At 44.1% G+C, this 21,339-nt stretch overlaps 1 protein-coding gene across 5 annotated transcripts in view; it reads right to left on the bottom strand.

Annotated features, from left to right (window-relative positions):
- Positions 1-19,082, bottom strand: part of CSNK1A1 (casein kinase 1 alpha 1) — a 32,546-nt gene extending 13,464 nt beyond the window's left edge. For 3 of the 5 annotated variants that reach the window (XM_039559377.1, XM_039559379.1, XM_039559378.1), the window contains exons 1-5: positions 18,579-19,082; positions 17,648-17,754; positions 6,868-6,994; positions 5,080-5,178; positions 2,584-2,667 (exon numbers count right to left, since the gene is read on the bottom strand). In XM_039559377.1, the coding sequence (XP_039415311.1) occupies positions 2,584-2,667; positions 5,080-5,178; positions 6,868-6,994; positions 17,648-17,754; positions 18,579-18,701 (540 nt within the window). In that variant the 5' untranslated portion in view covers positions 18,702-19,082. The remainder of the gene's footprint in view (positions 1-2,583; positions 2,668-5,079; positions 5,179-6,867; positions 6,995-17,647; positions 17,755-18,578) is intronic. The other 2 variants (XM_039559380.1, XM_039559381.1) reach the window with 1 other exon arrangement.
- Positions 19,083-21,339: the final 2,257 nt, after the last annotated feature.

Raw genomic sequence — 21,339 nt, 5'->3', positions numbered from 1 at the left:
GTCAGTTAAAAACTTAATGGTGAATTAGTTCAAGCCTTTCCTCAATCCCCTGGAATAAGATTAGATGGTGCTACTCAGCATCTGTAGCTTAGTTCTATGCTATTTTCTATCACTATTGTAGACTGATGACTGCAGTGCACAGTTGAGGGAGGAAGATGTGTGAAAGCACATCCCAAACCCCACTGGCACCGGAGCAGGTCACACACACGGAGTTAATGGCAGCTTAATACACACGAGGCACATCCTGCAACCTCCTGTCTCAAAGAACAGTGGCCATTCTGCAGAGCACAAGGCCAAAACCTTCCCCAGTAAACAAGACAGCTTGCTCCTGGCTCATTTTAAGGCTCCCAGAACACTGTCACAGCAGCAGGACAAACTCGCTGGTTTTAACACAGCCAGGAAGCTGAAGCCAAGGAACGGGATCCAATTTGGGTTTCTAATAACCAAGCTTGCCCAATGATTTGGTATTTAGCAACCTGAGTGTGTGGTAATTAGTGTGTGGTAATCACTGTGCTGCCAGCCAGCCCACCTACAAAGGGTAATCCAGGCTGTACCTTCTTGGACAAGATTTCAGGACTAGGCAAAAAAAGCCGAGGCAGAAAGAAGTACATAAGGAACCTTTCAAATTCTAGCATTCAGACTTCAAGCTACAAATCCTGATTCCAACACTGGATTAATGCTACAGGATCAAGGACTGCAATCTCTACAGACTGATCAGTGCTGCAAAAGTAACTTGGGTGGGGGAAGAACGTGATGGAAAGAAGATATTGAAAGTTTGATCAAGTCTCACTAAAAACCAACTTAGTATCACCTTAAAGCTGATTCCAGAACTGAAGATACATCTTTAAAAGCAAACTGGAGACTGAAATACATCCAAGGCTGAAAGGAGGGGTCACTGGCACACTGAAAGTGCTGTGAATGAGGAAGTTAAACTCAACGTGAAGTATCCAAGATACTGAAAGTTTCTGAAGTGCACAGTAGCTATGGTTTAGAGTTCTGGTTCAAGAAGATTTATCAACTGCAGTAGCCTAGACAGGAAAAAGCAAAGCTAGAAACCTCTTGGTGTCAGAGCAGAAAACCTGGGGTTGAAGTCTTGCCATGATTTATATGCAAACACAAGGATCTGCAGTTCCACATTTGCTGTTCCAGTGAAAGTCACCCTGAAAGCCCAGAATGCTTGGAGCAAGGGGACATAAATCCAACTACAGTGCTCAGACAGCTCAGCAAGGTGTGGGTCTGGGCTGTGCTGCACCCACTACAGGCAGCTACTCAGTGAGCATGGCTATGCTCCCTAGCTACCAGGAAATCATCTGGTACGCCGGAAATATTTGATATTGAACCCCAAAGCAGACAGTAGAAAGTTTTACACAATTCCTATGCTGCAACTTTCCTAGAAGCAAAGCATGAGCTCAAATGCAATCCCTCATTTTCTGCTTTGGTCCACAACACAGACCTGTAACTGGATATTATTTTCCAGCACCAGCTTCCCTGGGGAAGTTTACTCTGTTCCCTAGCTTAGGATCAGTCTGTATTTCCCTGTGGATGGGTGGAAGGCAAAGGAGTGAGTCCCTCCTGGAAAGAATTAAGCTGGGAGACACAGCCCAACTTGGATGAGCACAGAACGTCCCAATGCCAGCCCTCAGGAACACATTCCCAGATAACCTCACACCACCTTCATTCTGTTTGTTGCACTATCAGCAGGAAACTGGAGAAGTAGGGCACGATTTTTGCCAAGAGCAACTAGAGAAGTAGATCAAAGTCTGTGCCTCTGATAAGAAAGTTTCAGAAGCAGACAACAGAAGCCTGTCAGCTTGTGTACAGCAGGAATCCGCCTGGGATTTAATCCATGGAGACTACTGTGGAAAGCTGTGGACCAATGGCCAAGCTCCTGAGCAGTGATTCATATTCAGCAATTTCCAGCTGTCCTGCTACCAACTGGCAACTGTCTTCCTCTCTCTGCAATTCATCTTCTCTTCAAGAGTTAGAAATATATTATACACTACAAGATAAGCTCCTGCTTCTCCAAGACACAGCTTGTTGGAGTAATTTCAGTTTTTAAGCACAATGGATGAAAATATTAAGTCTTCATTACACATTTGGGGTGATTTTGAACAAAAACTGCACAGGGAGGAGTCTGGCTGAAGTGATAACAGAACTTCTCCACATGCATCCATAGAAACTGCAGGAACCCTTCAGGAAGGCAAGCAGGAGCCCTGCTATTTCATGTCTATCCTTCGCCACATCTTTAGGAGATTGCCTTTTGAGTTGAACGACTGAAAATAAAGCCTGCACCTGAAATCAAGCACGTACATTTAGCCCTATCAAAGTTTAGAAATAATTCCACAATTTAAACAAGCGCCACAGGGAAACATCTTAGTAATGTTACATGTTTGCCAAGTATGTCTGAATAATGCCAACATAAGAGGTGCTTTTGCAAGGTCTACATTCTCCAGAAAAACAAAATAAAAAACAAAAAATAAACCAAACCAAACCAAACCAAAAAAAAAAAAAAAAAAAAAAAAACAAAACAAAAATAAAGCACATGAATTTGGGGTTGAGGTTGGAATAGGAGACAGTTCAGACCTGGTTTAATCCTGAGAAAGATGGGTCCTGAGAAGTACTAACAGTCATGCTTCTTTTCCTCTTCCCCACTGGAGATTCTAAACACTGAACAAACAATAGAGGGTGGCAGTGCATCAAACAGTCTTGCTTACATTGCAACATTGGCCGGCGCAGACAGGCAACACCGAGGCGTTCGAGAAAGAACAGGGTAGCCAAATGCCATCCTTCTTCCACCAAGCACTGTACTTTTCAAAAAAACTGTATGTTTCCATCTTTTTGGAGTATTATTTTTATTATTTATAGTAGTATATCTTTTTTTTTTTTTTTTTTTCCAAGGAGAAAATTTGACAGATGGGACAAGGTAAATTTCAACTGTGAGCCGCTCCAAAATGGCACTGCCTTAACCAGGGATAGCAATGGTGACATTTGGCTCTATTAAAAAAGGACATTCAAGTTTTTTGCTTACAAAAGCAGCCTTTGGTTCCACAAACTGCCCTTCCCCCAAAAGACATTTAGAAAAAGTAAATCTTCAGTAAGGAAGAGGTAGAAGGCATTTAGTCACCTTAAAGTTTACTTTCATAAGCATGCAGGGCTTATTTCTAGCACAGCTGGAAATTCATCTTTTAAGGTGGGAGCAAAATTTCTCCCAATCACCAAATTAAAATTTGGAAAAAAAATCAATTTAATTTTATTTTGTTTTAAATATAACTGACAGGAAGCTACTGGAACAAGATTACCATGCTGTTCTAGTCTTTGTGGCTGATTTTCTTTGAACTGTGTAGAGTCATCTCTAAAAACCTCAAAACTACACTTGGTTACAAAAAGAAACATTAAATACTGTATGGTGGCAAGTGTTTCCTGGAAAAAGCACACTTGATTCCAAACTAAAGGAACCCGTTCCACATTTTGCTCATGTAGAACTATGAATTTGCACTTGGGTCAGGAACTACTTCCCTAATTTCTAACCCCCTGAAACATAAGTGAAGCCCATGCCCACAGACAGTGTTTTACCACCACATCATTGCATGGCTCCCTAACCAATGGGGAAAAAATCTAATGGTTTGTAGGCAATTTTGTCTTTCATTTCAGCTGATGCAAATCTAATGTGTTCCTCCTCTAAAGTAAGCACAGCAGCAATTTCTAGGCCATTAATCCACACCAAGATGAACTGGAGTGCAGCAATGCCAACCTAGCATGACTGTGCAAAAGTATAGAAAAATGGCCCAAAAAGAACAATTGGAAATCAGAAACTAAAACTAGGAAAAAACCAAAATAAAAGTTTTCAAGTTCTACTTTGAGTCATGCCAGAAAATTAAGGAGCCTAAAACTGCTCAACACAGCAGAGAAAAATAGAGCTGTACAGAGTGAAAGTATGAAACTTGGGAACAAACAAAGTTTAACAGCAACAGGATTACATAAAGATTGTCTTTCAGCTGGAATTACAAGCTTTTCCAACAATGGTTGTCTCTAAACACTCAGTGCATTGCACCTCTTCAGACAAGAGCTGTTATCTCACATTATCCAAGCTTTCCCCTTCTAACGCTCATGGCCCTGAAGTTGGCATTCATACAGGCAAACAAAGGTAAACATTTTGATTACTGGTAGTGCCTAACCAGATGAGACATCCTGGGATGGCATATAGAGAAGATAAGTGGGAATCTTGCTTCCAATAAACAGCTTGAACACGTACATTTGTCCTGAAGTTAATTTCTAATCAGTAGCATGCTTAATGCATTGCCAATGCTGCCTGTCTGCCCGAGCTCGACATACAAATTGCAGGATTAAGCATATTTCACTCAAGAAAACTAAAAATAAAATGAAAAAGTTGCCTTCTAGGCAGGAAACATGCACTTCTGACTATGTTTACCCATCCCAAAAGGTGTAACAACCTCAGCCCACCCCCCACCCACCCCCAGCTTTTTCCCCCCCCCCAAAGTAAACTGAGACAAAATTTTTGTTGTACAACAGGTATTCTACAGCTTAACAGTTTTCCATCAACATCGTTGCACCATTTCTTTTATTTATAAAGGCATCTGCATGTTGGCTCTTGGGCTTATCCACAATTCTGATGGTTGAAGAGACTTTACCAGTCTGTCACTGCAACATTTAATGCCCTGCTGACTGGTAGGTCAGGAGCTCCCACGCTGGCACAAATTGTTTTCATCCTAGGAAGTCAGCCCCAAAGCCAAAGATAAGATTTGACTTTAACACAGAGGAAAAAAAATGCTATGACAACAAACATCTTGAGAGAAGTAGTCAAGTATTCTCTAGGGTTAGTTTATAACCTTGTTGCAAGTCTAGAAATCATCTTGCAATCAAGTGCATCTCCCAGGGTGGGTCAGAGACCCACAGCATTTACAAGTGGACACCAAGAAAACCAAGTTCTCACACCCAAGAACTGTGGTTTAGCATCCAAAATAGCAGTTTTAGCAATGCATTTTACAGAAGTTGTGCAGCTGGAATCAAATCACACAGGCATTCCCTCTGGAGCTTGGAAACAAAGAGCTTTGGACTAACCTTATTACAGTGACGCCCAATACCCATTAGGAAGTTATCTGGTTTAATGTCTCTGTGTATAAAATTCTTTGTGTGCACATATTCAATTCTACTGATCATCTGTAAAAAAAACCAGCAACATGTAAGATTTCAAAGAGAGCAAGACATTTCATTAAACCTTCAATGAAAGCATGGATTTTTAGTTACCTTCCTCTGCAGCTTCAGTTTATGTATTTGCTTAATGAAAACCAATTTTTGTAAATGCTGTCTGAATTATTTTTTTGCATGTTAAAATTCCATCATCTTGGTCAGAATCTGGCAGATTAAATACCTGAATATTTCCCAGATATTGAAGTTCGTGCTTCTAACTATAGCATCCTATTAAAAAGTAATTTCTTTTCATTACTTCAAAGGTTTTATAGCTACCACAAGCCAATTTTAAAGCTCACTCCCTCCCCCCTGTCCCCGTTACTCATTCATCTGGTTACTCATTCATCAAACATCACTTTTGCAGGTAACAGTTTTCATGGAGCAAGTCACAACTTGATGGTGGTCCATCCTGTCATATCTAGGCTACCCTGATCCCAGAATATGTGCAGACATGGAGAAACTCTGGCACATCTGTGTCATCATATAGGGCCAACCCATTTCCTGTGGGTGAGATCACAGCCCATGGTTATGTGGCACAGCTCTGCAGCTCCTCAAACACTCACTCCTCTTGCAGGCCTGAGTTGAGTTGTTACATCACAGCCCTGCCAGCTGTTTGCTGGACTGTGCCCTAAAAGCCACTTCTGAGCACTGATATCCCCCATTTCTGCCTGTTTCCCAGCTGACAGCTAATTAGTGTTTATCATCCAAAGGAATACTGCACAAACCGCTCATGGATTCCCTGGAGATGCTGTCACACCCAGACTCTGGCTAAGTGAGCAGGCAAATGGCTCTCTAAAGCAAGCACATCACCCTCTTAGGGCAGCTGAGAGCAGGGACAGCTGACCTTGTCTCCAGACAAATGCCTTGAGCTTCCTTGGCCAAGAGCCTGGGATTCTACAAGCATCTGGCTAAGTGACAACTTGGTACTGACATCAATTACGTAATATTAGATGAAATTTCAACTACCATTGAAAAATTCAACTTGAAAATCCCTCACTGCTTTTCAAGGAGCTGAAGGCAGCACAATCAAGCTATTTATTAAGCAGCAAGAAATAAATATGGCTGCTTGTTTCAGATGCTGTATTCTCATGACCAAGTTGGAAAAATATCAACTGCTATAAAAAAAGACTTAAGAGAGTTTTAGAGGCCTTAATTATGTTGGAGGTAGAGTGGCATCTCCACTAACAGCTTTAAGAACTGTCTGTGAGGACCAAACAAGCAAGACAGTTATTTATTATTAGCTCACTGTCTGGTCCTAGAGGCTACAGGAGGGTGTGAGAGCACAGGGACAGGCAGTAAGAACAGGGACAGACTTGCACGTTGTCACCACAGGTCCTATTGAATCAGATCACCCACAGGTGCAGACTTTCAGCCCCCCTACCACAACCCCCATGGTGATACTGGCAGTGAATCCACCCACAACAGTCTTAATATTTGAATGAAGTTGGCCTTAAAGCAGCAACACGAAGAAGCTGCAGCTGCAGTGCCCTCCCACTCCGTGCATTTTGTAGGGCAGAGCACACAGAAACCACCATTACTTTGTCCTTATTTAGGTCAAGTGTTCACTTAGATGTATAAAACACTGCATCAATAATTTAACCCACTCTGCAGAGAATCCCTCAGGGCTCTGAAGCTGCTCCCACCAAGGTGTGCACATACCTGGTCTGCTAGCATAAGTACTGTTTTCATCGTAAACCTGCGAGAACAGAAGTTGAAGAGGTCTTCCAGGCTGGGCCCAAGAAGATCCATGACTAGAACATTGTAGTCCTTTTCTTGACCATACCACCTGCAACAAAGGAAATGATCCAGCATTAGCAGGAATCCTAATGCAGCCCAGGATACCACCAGCACTCTCAGCTCCAAGGGCTCGTTGCTGACTAATGTTCCATCTCGAAAGCTAACGAGAAATTAATGCTGGTAGTGTCTTATTTTTCCTGGGAACAAAAGTCTGAGCACAAACCAGAACACACAAGTTGGCAATTTTCCCTGAAGAGAAAACGCTACTACACTTCAACGACCGAAATACCAAACACCAGAATGAAAATGCAACCAAAGCAGCAGTGTCCTTATACTGAGGGGTGTGTACAACACCTGGACTGAAATTCATCTGTGGGACACCTTACACTCGCTGTTCCTGCATCATTTCCCTTCACAGAGCCATCCTGACGTGCTTTAGGCTTTGTTTTTGGGTTTGACTCCTCTGCACCAGACCAAAGCATCTCCCTCATAGACTTCTTAATTTATTTCCCAATTTAAAAATGCCAATCAAGTTCTATTGTCCCATTAAGTCGAATATAAAGACTTTTTATCAGGTTTTCAACATCACAGAGAGCACTCAAGTGTCAGAAGAGCAAAAGTAGAAATAGAACAAAATAGTAATTGCAGCTATACTGTGACAGTCACCCTTAAGTGCTTAGTACATAAATTTTGGGCAAAAATAAAGGCAAACAATGCTGTGAGGACAAGCAGAATTCCTTCCATGGATATTTTCCTTTCCAATCCATGTTTAACATTTTCATCATAGCTCTGCTCTATTGTATCTGTAACTGGGGGTGGTCTCTCCCCATCTACGCTGCCTGAGCAGACCTGGAGCCACACCCTGGACTCCTGCACATCTCAGCTGTGAATCTCCACAGCTGAAAGACAGGGCTGGAAATTCTCCTCTCCAGTCCTTCTGCACATCCCAGATAACTATGGTTAAGTGTCAGCTGTGTGTGAAAAACTGCATTTGAAGCTGACATGACACCTGGTTGATCAGAAAGCTGCAATTTTCCCTTTTCTGAGCTCCTCATCCTTATGTCAAGGACCTACTGCCAGTAGTCCATGGAGAATTGCCCTCAATTTCCCAACAACAGTGGCACAGACAAGCTACCCCAAGGATGTATCTCATAATAAGAGCATGCAGATAAAAGAATAACTCAAGATTCAGCTAAAGTAGCAGCTGGGGCTTAAACATCTGTACAGACACTGTATTTCCACTTTAGGCAATGACTCCAGTATACCAATGCATGGCTGTCTGGAAAATAGTTACCACTGATAAAGTCAACAAATTCCTTGGTACTCACAGGATTCCAAGCTTAGCTGGGGTAGTAAAATAAAATGTTTACAAAGGCAGGGAGAAAAGATTCTATATTTGGATTTGTTTCAGGAACTACTGGCCTGTACCTTCCCACTGTCTGGATTCTAGTAGATACCATGCCCTTCATCCTGCATTGTTATAAATCTGATAAAAGTTATATATGAGCTGTGGCTCACACTCCTTGTTTTACAGATCAGTCTACGACCTTTTTTCATTCCCTGCATCAAAATGGGATGCAGAAAATATGTATTTTGAAAGCAGTCATTCAAATGAAATGTTAACAGAACAGCTCTATAAACAACTCCAGAAGTCACAGGTGAAAATGGAACATTACTGTCACCTAAAGTAATGAAAATTGGAGCAAATGACCTGCCTAGGCATTCTGTCCTATGAAACTTAGGTTTCTTGGGGAAAAAAACTAGAGAGTAATGGGCTGAAATGAAGAATCCTAAGGAGTAAATGATGATCTAGATAAAGTAGTATTTTCTTCAAGGGATGCAATTCTAATTGAGGTGCTGAGCGTAATTGTTCAGCACAGCAATGGGTCAGTGCCCAAGAGATGCAGTGTAGGGGAAAAGGATCAAAGATCAGCCTTCACTGGAGCTAAGAAAATTTAGTCACAGCCTCACAGACAAGGTGAAGCTGATGCAAAGGAAGGCCACCCTGGAAGGTACATTTTAAAAACCTTTTTGTTCCTCCACAGGGATCTGTCTGCTGAGTAAGTGCAGTAATTCAAGATGATTGCACAACCTCTGCTTGGCCTATTTCTGTGTATGAACAAGAAAATTCTCATCTCCTGACCATTCTGCGCTGGTGAAAAGCACATCCAATTCTCCAAGACAAAGAAATAAGGCAGAACCTCTTAATATTTCATTTTCATGTTTAGCTGCCTGTAATTCCTCACTGAAGACTGTGACACCTATTCATTTCACTACTGGCAACTGGAATTTCTTCCAAGGTATCAGAGTAACTTGTGTTTTATTTACTTTGCTAACACTCCAACTAAGTTTTCATTTCCCTTGGAACATTTCCAGGGAACATGGGATTAAGAAGTAAAGCTACATCATGTCCATTCAAGGTGTAGGAGCTGCTACTACTGGCAGCTCTGAATTAAAGAACTAATTAGAAGTCTTGTCTTTTCTTAGGAAAACTTGGCTATTAGGATATATGAAAGCTGGTGTCCCAAAAAGAGATCTTCATGAATTTTAATACTTCATCTACAGGGAAACTTGGTATTATCTACTAATATGAGGAAATGATCCATACAAAGCCCTGGGCAACTATTAGGAGGCACTGGCATCTCAGAATACAAGTGTGCCCACGTGTCTGATAGAGATCCATGGACCCTTGTCAGCACACTTGGAAGTTCTTTCCCTTATAGTAAAGTTGAGGAAGCAACACATTTTAAGTAGGGAGAGTTTTGGAGGGGAGTGAAAAGCGGGAGCAAGAGATTTAACTACTTGAGAGCTCACTTTGGGTGGGTAATTACTCTGATTTAGTTATACACAATGTATTATCTCAAGAAGATAAGCTAATTTACTAGAAAAAGTTCTCCTAGTCTTTTTCTAATTGATTCCTACTGTGCTTTACATCCTTAGACAAAACATTAACAGGACACAGTCATGAGGAATAAATAGTTCCGTTTACCCTTGAACGGGCAGCGTCACACAAACATCTGATACAGATGTCACAAACCTACTTGAGCTTCAAGGTGTGCCCAAGCTCCCAGCAGGAAAATCATTCTCCCTTCCCTCATCTGTTTAAAGCTACATATCAAACTATTCCAGTTAGTCAGAATACAGTAAATCTCTTTTATGAAGCTTTCTATCAGAGCATGATTAAAGGCTGAGCACAGTGACCCTAATTTGACTTGAGTGACTTGTCTATGTGACAGACCAAGACTGGCCACGTCACCAAGTTTCCAAATCATGTGGTTTGAGAGCCTCATCTATTACCCCAGCAAAAACACAGAGCTGACATTTTCTAACATCTTGGATTTCAGTATCTGAGCTCTGTGGGAACATCTAAGTCACACCACACAGCGGTTTGAAAGCGTTTCGTTTCCAAATAATACACAACAAAGCAGGTATGATGTCAGGTCATGCGACAAGTGGATGTTTACTTCAACTGCCATGGGGTGGTTTTTTAAACTCTCTTGACTGCCTTGAGACAAGGAAGTGAAGTGTCGATGTATATCTAGGACTTGGTGGCAAATGTTGTAGTCAGCTCTACCCAAACTTAAAATCCTTTTGCCTTTTCAGAGCTGCATCTTTCAAAAAATCAATAATGTCTATTTCAGCAACTGTATATTTTGTAAAGAATGTCAAGGACAAAAGAAACGTTTGAGGAAGTGTTTGTTTATTGCTTGGTTCGTTGTGTTCGGATTTTTTATTTGCTTTACCTAAGAAAACATTTCATTTGGTTATTATAGCATTTTTTTCACATCTTCCTTTGAAAGGGTCAAACAGAACTAGGCCAACTAGCAGAGAAAGGGGGGTGAAGGGCTAACAGAATGCATACACTGGCCATGAAATTCCAGCCCAGTTTCACACTCGTGTGCCACTCACCCAATTCCAGTCATTAACCACCTGTTTCATTCACTACACTGGCAATGATGATAATTACAAGGTAACAAACCCAGCACAAGTACCAAAAATGGGTGAGAAATCAATAAAAGGATTCAGAAGATTCATATAAAAAAAAACCCCAACCATATTTAGAACAAAATTAAGGAAATGACTGAATTAGTAAATGATGGCTGTTACTCAATGGTGAAGAAACCCCAAATCCCAAAATTCTGAAGCCATGGAGGCAATAAGGGTACCTCACTTTGCTTACAGCTTATATAAAAAAGCAGAACATGAGCTCAGTGCCACAAAAAACTCTTCTCACCATCAGACAAACCATGCCAAGACCATTTTGTTCCCACTTAATAAAAGCTCTCCTCAATCAACACCTGTTTTGCCAGGTAACCCATCCTCCACTAAAGGCTTCTGTCAGCTCCATCACTGACTGTTCCCACAGGGGCTCTGGCAACCTGGAATTACAAACACAACTACAGGAGGCTGTGCTTTTGTGAGACAAAAAATATCTCCTGGTGCCTCACTGCAGGGAAGGACAATGCTTCCAACACTGGCATATTTAAACTCAAATCTTTACACTTCCAGAAATGTTTATACTCCCATTACAAAAAGGGAGATTTTGACTTCTTTGACATTACATAAACTTCTGCCATTTCCATAAATTATGGTGTGTGACCCTATGATTACTCCATGTAATCCTATTTAATTAAGTTTCCCAGCACTTGGGTTTTCAAGCAACAAGTGAAAGAGTTCTCGTGACAGAAATGGAGATTGTCAAAAGAACTAAGGTGGATAAAAAAAGCTGTTAGAACAAAAATGTAAGGTGAAGAAGCAAGCTGGAAAGAACTTGCTAATAGAATTACCTGAGATCACTTAATTAGTAAGTTTGACAAGTCAGCAGGCACATGAGGGTGAATATGTGAGTCTGGAAGGCCTCGTGGACACAAAGGACTCAGACATCCTACAGAAATCCACATGGTACTGATCTGGTGAACACTCTGGAACTGTAATCCACTCCTGCCAGCCCTAAGCCATTTACACAAAACTCTCTGAACTGGGCATTAGTCAGATAACGTGACTAAAGAGAAAACACTGACCTCCCTGTAATTACACAGCTCTGATATCCCTGAAAAATACCAAGGAATCCTACCCAGGAAAAGCGCAGCACAGGAACTGTGAAATAACTGGCATCACTGCTGCAAACCCTGTCACCAACTCAGGAAAGGAAATCCAAATCCCAACAAGGGCAGAAAAGAGACTTCAAGGAAGGTGGGAAGATTGTAACCTCTGCAATCATGCATCCAAACAGCACACAAGGCAGTTATGGAGTTATGCAATTATTCTTTATAGATAGAGGAGGATGGGAAGAGGGAAAAGGTTATCAACAGAAATCAGGGGAAAAATACCTGGCAGTTGACTGCCTGTGGGTACAAGCATTATCTTTAGGCACAGAGGCTCTCTCTGTCCAACAACACAATCATGAGCACTGCTCGGCTGGCCTAGAAAGTTGTGATATTGCACCTGACTGATTCAGCCCCTTCTGCTCCCATGTTCTCCCATGTTCTCAGCACAGACATCTCTTGACAAATAATGACAGTGCAGACAAATTGGAAAGTGAATTATGCCTGTAAAAATACACCGAGTCTTACAGACACTGAAGCAACACATAAAAGAAAGGTAATCCATCAAAGCTTCATTTCTAAATTGACACATATTTTGTATTTCTGCTTTATCTCCCCTGAAACTGGAAAAAGCACTTAACTGTTAGCCAGCCAGGAGTAATATAAATGAACTTCACATAATATGGCATGACTGAAATCCTGAAGTGGAATATTTAGCAGATGTCACCTAACGTTAGTTGCCATGGAGAGCATGAATTAGGCCACCCAAGTACTAAATAAAGAAACAGCCATGAACACCCTACGCTATGGAGTTGGCTCCACTCTATAAATAAAATTCTGTATCACTTTTTGTACAGTTCTGAGAGCAATACACTAAGTATGCCAGCACAACTCATCCCCTCAGCAAGGAGGTGGTTTCATCTGCCCAGTGTTATGTTGCAAACGTGCAGCTGACTCCCTGTTTTGCTGAGCTGTTTAATAAACTGCATTAACACCTGGGAGGAAGTCAGGAGTTGAGTTTCCCCTGTAAAAGGCAGGAGTTGCAGTTCAGTGAGAAGGTGAACCATTAATCCGCAGTGGGGACAGCAAACAGCACCAAAGAACAGGATATTTTAGCATTCTTTTTTATTCATTTTAATATCTCTGCTGATCGTTTGCTTCAAACAGGAGTAACACTGACCTCAAACTCCAAAAACTGAGTTAAGGCAGGGAGAAAAAAATTCAAACTGTGGTCTCTTCTTGGATGCTTTGACAAAGTCCACAAAGACCAATTAAGACAAGAGTTTAGACTGGTGGAAAACAGGAAATAAATTTCATTTAAGTATATTTATTTTCTTAATGGAGGAACCGTAGGTATTCATTTAAAAGGTTACCTTCCATTTTATTTAGAGCCACGAGAAGAGGCTTCTGGTTACCTATCAGATGGTTGAACCCTTCAATATGCAGCATTAAGTAATAACACAAAGTTAATTAATAGTAGGCTTTATTGATAGAACCTCTTTTTTTTTGGAGGGGGGAGTAGGGTTTCTTGTGGGTTTAGTGGGTATTTTTCTGTTTTTCTCATGGTGGTTTGGGTTTTTCTGGTGGTTGGTTGGGGGGTTTTATGCTGCAGGAAGTTACTGAGAAAACAGTTTAAAATGAAAGTGTTTGAGAGGTGTGTTTACAGATTTTTAAGAACTGCTAACAAAAAAAAAATATCAACGTTTCAAGTGTTTAAGGCAAATTTGGTTGTGGTAACTCTTAGATTACCAACCTTGCCCACGTATTTCCATTACAGGTAGTATTTAATGAAGATGTATAAGGGCAGATTCTGCTGTTTGTAATTATTCAGCAACATGGCAGTAATCAACCAGAAGCATAAATATTGTAGATAATTTTTTTTCCAGAAAACTCAACTCAGTGAGAATTTCTCTCTGAATTTCTCCACATCAAAATATTTGCAAGTACTGCATTGGAAAATTCAGAAATGTAGAGATTAACTTACTCGTTTGCAAGAGAACTTTAAAAAAACAAAACAAAAACACAAAAAAACCCCACTAAGTCAGTAGCTTTTTGCTTTTAAACTTACAAACAGCTGATCTTCATCAAGGATACATCCAATAGTTGATGAACACCATAAATGGCAAAAGAAATCAAGAGAGGCTGTCCCAGGTAATTTGAATAATTGCTTTTGTGAATAAAGCTTTAACAGAGTTACACTGTGGACAAACACACACAAAAAAAAAAATCAAACACGCTCTGCTGCATTCCTCCAAGGCAGAAGCAGGAATTGGGGAATAGAGGTGGATAGTCCCAACTAATAGGATCAGTGCCCAGTTAACAAGATTACAGCTCAAATTGCTTTGTCACTGAAAAAGAGAGGAAAAAAAGCAAAGGGCAGCTGATGAGTGAGAACAATGAGAATAAGCCCAGCAGAATGCTGGGGCCTGGCCATTGTGTCCTAAAGGCACAGCAGACTGTCACAATGTTAAGCTTGGTTCAAGAGCCTTTTGGGGAAAATTAAGGTAATAATTAAGCAAAATTTGGACATCAAGAACAAAACACAGCTTAAAAAAAAATTCTGGAGTATTAATGAAAGTTTTGTGAAACTTTAAGGTTAAGTTCAGAAACTTTGCTGCTCTTCCAGGAAACAATAAATAGCAAACTTAAAGATATAAAAGGGTATTGAATATGCAGAGAATAAAATTTCCCATTCATTCATTCCAATCTCATTTTTTTGCTATTTTCTGTGCAAATAACATGTTCTATTACAGTGGAATTAAGCACCAAAGCCCCTTGTTCACCCTCCATGACAGGTGAAGGCTCACTGTTGACCCCACAGAAACATTAAACTTTTAACTCAAAAACTCAGATATTTGCTCATTAGTTTCTTGCAATGAGCCAGAAATTCCATCAAATCAACATTAAAGGCTGTAAAAAAAGTGCTTGGTTCTAGATAACTTTAAGGACACTCTAAACATGTGTTCTTGTAATTCTAAGTTGGAAATCACATCTAGAGGGCAGAACTCAGCTTTAGGAACAGGAGCCCCAAATGAATGAGCAATCCCTACCTCATTTATTCTCTCAGCTCTGTGAGTCACAGAACCACAGCAGAGACCACTTGAGTGAGGCAAAGTCACATAATGCAACTTCCAGGAAGTTGATCTTGGCCACTGCACCACTTAAGGAGGTGAAAAATAGAGGAAAAGTCCCTCACTCTTAAATGAGAAACACAAATTTTCACGTTGATGTGTCCAGGATGTGCAGCACTGAGATAAAAGAGCTGCTGAGTTCACTTCATAAAGCATGGCAATGGGGAAAGCTTGGCATGATTCCTTCATTTCCTATCAAATTCTTGTGCTGCTGTTGTTTAAAGGTGTCACATTACAGAAATTTTACCAAATATACTGACTTTCCTTCAGCTTGATTCATCCTTGTGAATACACTGAGCCAGGAACAGCTTATTCCAATGTGACAGCGTATTATTATGAAACAATGGTGGCACATGGATTATCAATGACACATGCAAAGTGACCTAAGTATTGACTTGGATTCAGAGCATCATGAATTCTACTTCTACTAAACACAGAACATTTTAATATTTGTCACAGGAACTGTGCTGGTCCCCTGCTCAGCTTCCTTTTAAAGAAGATAAACCTAAGAATGCCGGTTTAGATTTCCTCAAGCATCACCAGATCCACACAGAAAGTCAACAACCAATTCCAGCAGCCCAGAGAAACCTCTCAAGCAGCATCTGGCATATAAAGACAGATTTACAACTAATGCTGCTTGTGAAAAGAGAAAGAGTATTTCCAAAAAGACACTTTTCTAGAAAAATACTAGAAAGATTAATTAACATTGTGAGAACCTGAAAGGACTGACTGACATTATCCAATAATCACACACCTTCAGCACAATGAGTGAATCAATTTGCTGAGTGTTGCCTCATTTATCCACTCTCAGTTTCTTTGCAACCTTGTATTATTTTTAGGGGGTACAAGAACATCAAATACAGAGGAAAGTTGTAGTTGAAGATAGAGCAAGTTTCTCAACATGCAAGATTATGATCAGTATTTCCCAGGGCATTTTAACCAAACACAAGAAATTCAGCAGTGGAAAAGCCAAAAATTGGCAACTTGGGCATCATTATAGCACCACTCACTCATTAACTTTTCGAAAAAGTAGTTCAAGAATGCCTGCTTTTCCAGTTCTGTGATGAAACACCTGATATCTGCTTGCTCTGGCTGTTTTCCCAGTTATCCCTGTTTTAGCATGCAACTGTACCGTGAAAGCTTTCCAAAATGCAATTCCTATTATTTCAGTTGTGAAATAAAGGCAGCCACGTTTGAGAAAAGAAGGAAACTGTAGTCTCAAAGAAAGACTGCATCTGTTTTCACATCAGCAACTCTGCTGAAGCTGCAAGTATTTAATTCAGGTATGTTGACTGTATCCCTGCAAGAGGCTGGAGTGAATGAGGACAGATGGCCAGGACAACACTGTCTCCTCCAGCTCACATTCAGGATCAGAGCCAGTTGTGTTTGGGGGAAAGGAGGAGGGAGCTACTAACCTCAGAAATGCAGATTTGTACTAGGCTTTGTTCAAATTAATACAGGATCTTGGCTATGTCATCGTGAGAACATTCAAACACACCCTCAATGTCACTATTGATCCTGTACAAAGTCAGGAAGGGTTAAATTAAATGGAATGCACAGTTTGACACAGAACCTAAACTGAAATAGGTTGTGCAGCTCAAGGAACAAAAATCCTTTATGCCACTGCGCAAAGGGAAAAACCACTAACTTTAAAAACAATTATTAACAAAGTTTCAAAAAAAGGAACAACTTATACAAAGTCTCACTGGAGAAAACTGAAGTTTCGTGTAACTCTTTGATGCCCAGATTCAGGAGTTGGGCACTACCCCAGGGTAACAACTCCATAATCCCATGAGGAATAACCCCTCCAGGAGTCCTGCACCAGCGATTTTCTTCCAGATCAGGAAATTCTGAAACCCTGCCGAAAGTTTCAGCTGGAATCCGAAGCAAGGAGCTGCATAATGAGGAACTGGGAGGGATTAATCCCGTACTGGTGACGCATCTGTTGCGGGCAGCAGAAAGGAGCTGCTGCCATTTCATTCCTGCTCCAGGTTCTCCGCAGTCTCAAGGCTGGCGGCTCATAACTATGAAAGGAAAAAGGCACAAGCCCGAGCACGTCCCTTGTCCCACCAGGAGAAGGGGGAGGGTTAATCACGTCCAGCCGCCATTTTCTGAGCGGAGCAGGAAGACATGTTGGAACAAAAAAAAAAAAAAAAAAAAAAGAGAGAGAGAGAGAGGCAACAAAAGAAAGCAGCCATTTCCAGGGCCGGCTCCCAACTCTCTGCCTCTCGGAGAAACAGCCTCCTCACACTTTGTTCTAATGGCCACAAGAATTTCTCACTGAGTGTCTCTCTCTCCATAAAGACAGCAGCCCTGCGGGAGGAAGCCAGCGAGTTGGAGAGCTTGGAAAGGAGCATTTCCCCCCTTCATCAGCCCCAATCTCGCACGGATACATTTCTTTTCATGGTGGTGGCCTGCCTCACACTACAAAGTATACAACAACTGCCAATATATAGCAATAAGCATGACAAAAAAAGTCATACCAACAGTACAGAAACGCCACTGGCACACACGGCCGATTCCTACCGTATATGTGGGATGCCAACTCCTCCCTGCAGGATCTTGTACAGTTTGCTTTCATAGAGCAGCTGGGGGTGCCGAGCCTTCTGAGACTCCAACTTCACAGCAACTTCCTGCAGTGAGAGGGAACAAGGAGTCAGGGCAGAGCGTCCACCGAGCACTGAGGTTTAAGGGGCACAGCACTTCCATAACCCCCACACACCCCTGATGTAAACACTTTCAGGTATATATTTATTTATTTCTGAGCTCGACGTGCTGCATTTTGTGGCGTCTTCAAATAAAATCCACATCGCGGTGATTTGTACACAAATATCCATCCCGGGTCATGCATTTGAGCTAGAGATGTGGAGTCTTCAAAACCACTTAAGCGAGGAAGAACATACGTGGGTGTTTCTTCTTTACAGCTCAGAGCCGTGAGGGGGAGGAAGGAAAAAAAAAAAAAAAAAAAAAAACAAAGGAAAAGCTGGAAAAACAGGGGGATCTTCTTTGTTTCTATTAGTGTTGAAGAAACGAGATACAAAGTGTTCCCCAGCTGAGGCAGAGGAGGAGATGAATGGCGGGCGAGGGACGACGACTTTGGCCGCTCACAAAACACAAATATGTTTAAATATGTTTTCCCACAATGGTTTTCGCCTCTTTTCTCCTCTCCCGAGTGCTCGGTGGGGGAGCCCACGACCGCAGGTCTCTGCTGTGGAAGGGGCAGCGAGGAAGAACCCTCGGTGGGGAGCGGGGGATGAAGACCCTCGGGGGAAAGGGGAGGGAACGAACCCCTCGGAGAGGGGAAAGAGGGGGGAAGGAAGACCCTCGGCGGGGGGAAGGAAGACTCCCACCCCGGGGACACAGAGGGCACAGCCGGCGGCAGGTGGGGCTCGGGGTGGCGATGGCTGGTGCCCGGCTCGCCCCGGGGAGCTGAGGGGGGAGTGCGAGCGGCCCTTACCTCCCCGTTGGTGATGTTGATCGCCAAATAGATGTCCCCGAAGGAGCCCGACCCGATCTTCCGCACCAGCTTGTATTTGCCTCCGACAATGAACTCGGCCTTGGAGCCGCTGCTGCTCGCCATGGCGAGGGGCGGCTCTCGGGCCCTCCCGGCCGGCTCGGCGGGACAACGAGGGCTCTACGGCCGCCCCCGAGGAGGGGAAAGGGGCTGGAGGGGGGAGAGCGGCGCAGCCAAGGACGGTCCCCGCGCTCAGCTCCAGCCGGGCCCCTCGGGCGGGCGCCCCCCCTGCGCGGCTCTGCGCCGCTCCGCGGTTCTCGGCGCGCTCCAGAAAAAGGAGAAGCGGCCCCCGAGGTGCTTGTGAGAGCAGGGAGGGGAAAGGGGGGGGACTCGCGGGGTCGCGGCGGCCGCCGGCCGCTCACTCGGCCGCCGCCGCCATCTTGTGCCTGAGCCGCCGCCGCCGACACAAAATGCCCCCGGCGCGCGGCCGCCGCTTCTTCACCGCGCGGGGCACGCTGGGAGCGGGGCGGGGTGGTGCCGCGCAAACCACGCCCCCTCGCCGCGCTTCGCCAATCACCGCGCTCTCTCGGCGCCCCGCCCTCCAGGCTGGGGCGGTGATTGGGCGCTCGGCGCGGCCGCGCATGCGTACGGAGCCGTTCCGCCAGTCCGGGCGGAAGAGGGCGGGGAAAGCGGACGTGCCCTCACTCGCTCTTAAAGGGGCAGGCGGCGGGAGCGGGGGGGGCGGGGGGGGTTGGGCGAGGGGGGTTGTTTGTGGTGTCAACGCTGCCCGCCCAGCCCTTGGTCCTGAGGCACCGGAGGGTCCGCGACAGGGACTGGGTCAGCCAGCGCCAAGATGCCACTCCTCACGTGGGGCTGTTCCCAGGCTCTTCTCGAAGCCCAGGCCCCAAGCTGTGTGTGTGTGTGAATGGGCTGGTTTGTGGGTAAATAAGTACACAACAACTTCGTTCCATGGAGGTGTCCAAGGAACGACTGGACTTGGCACTCAGTGCTCTGGTCTGGGTCACAAGGTGGGGATCTGTCACAGCTTGGACTCGATGATCTAGGAGATCCTTCCCAACCTCAGTGATCCTGGCATGTTGTGATTCTTTCCATGAGGGTGGCAGAACAGCTGCCCAGGGGTGCTGTGGAGTCTCCCACTCTGGAGACATCCCAAACCCGCCTGGATGCGCTCCTGTGTCCCCTGTTCCAGGACTGGACCCTATTCACAGGTCCCTTCCAACCCTAACAAATCTGTGATTCTCTCTCTGAAAGCCACAGCCTCCTTTCCCCAGCCCGTATCCGTGGGGGGATCGTGGGGCTGAGCTGTCCACGCTCCTGCCCGCACACACCGTGCTCCATCGCCCTTCCTTGCTCCACAATTCACCCCTCAGCCCCTCACCCTGGGCCTGTTGCCGCGCACAGCAATGCAGGTCCTGGGTTATCGCTCCGGGTGAGGACCCACGAGCAGCCCGTGACCCCCTGACAAGGACACCGTGAGCAGAACCACCCGTCACGGCCACATCCCCTGTCCCTGCAGCCTCCACCTTCACTGGGCCCCCACACCCGGCTCTCTCCTAGCCAGGGTCACCCTGACCCAGCAGCTCGTGCTCCAGGGGCTGGTTCTTGCTGTCTGTCTGAAGTGAAATCTCCTCCGTTGCCCCCTCTCTCGCTCTCTCTCTCGGCGCTGTGAGTTTTCCCTTTGCAGGAACACCAAACTGTGAATTCCCAGTGACTCATCATCACTCCCTGTCACAGCGGCGTCTTCTGCCGTGCAAGGCTACATTTGGGAAATGATTCAGTCTGCAGGAGAGAGAAAGCTCCTCCAGTAATGTAGCTCATGGAAGTAGAAGGAAAGCCTACTCAGGGTGTCTGCTTTGAAGGCAGGCAGGCAGAAACTGCCTCCCAGCTTGCCTGGTGCACCCAAAGCCATGGAAGTAATAAAAATACGGATTTTAAGACAAGTCTATGCACAGATTTATTTTTTTTTAATACCTGACTGCTTTGGAGAAAAGTGAGATTGAGAGGTCCAGGTTAGGACATATCAGTAGGATATGAAGGTGGAGGAGTTCTCTCGAAGAACAGCATCCACACGGTGGAAGAAGCTCTTCTTGCACTCACCATGTTGCTTTCTAGCTTGGTAAAAACACTTTCTGCCTGCACAAGTGCAAAAGAGCCCTGGCTTGTGTCCATCTGGCTGTGAGGCAGGAAGGGAAATCTGTGATTTTCCTGAGTTTCTTCCTGTGGTGGACTCAGTGAGCTCCAGATGACTCCACAGTGAGAGACCGGGAGGATTGCAGAGGGAAGATTGGCACTCAGCAATGCCCTGCACAGCAAATATCATCTCCAAGTTCCCCTTGTGTTTCAGGGAGCTTAAATCCAAGGTTTTACTACAGCTCTCTCTGCCTCTCTGATGAAAAAATTGAAATGCAAATGACTCAAAATCAGCCAGATGCACCAGAAGGAAAACGATGCTCCGAGAACGAGCTGGCCTCCAACTCATTCCCACCTCGGCTCTGTCAGGGAGCATTTGTGCAGGCAAGAATATCTGCACTCTTGTCACTCACAGGGATTGTGGATCTTGTGTGGGGGATCTGGGATGCATCACACACTCCTTCAGGGGGCTGGAGCTTCGAGGGCAAATGAGGTATCTTTGAACATCACACCCATTCCTGAAAGCAGAGCCCCGTGTCCTCAGGTGCCCCCTGCGCTTTGCAGACAGCTCGGGGCTGATGTGTCTCTGTCGGCCTTTGGGGTTGCTTTTAAT

The sequence above is a fragment of the Corvus cornix genome, chromosome 13 (genome assembly GCF_000738735.6).
Source record: "Corvus cornix cornix isolate S_Up_H32 chromosome 13, ASM73873v5, whole genome shotgun sequence".
Lineage (NCBI taxonomy): Eukaryota > Metazoa > Chordata > Aves > Passeriformes > Corvidae > Corvus > Corvus cornix.
The sequence above is the reverse complement of the archived record's forward strand: the minus strand, read 5'-3'. Positions and strand labels throughout refer to the sequence as shown.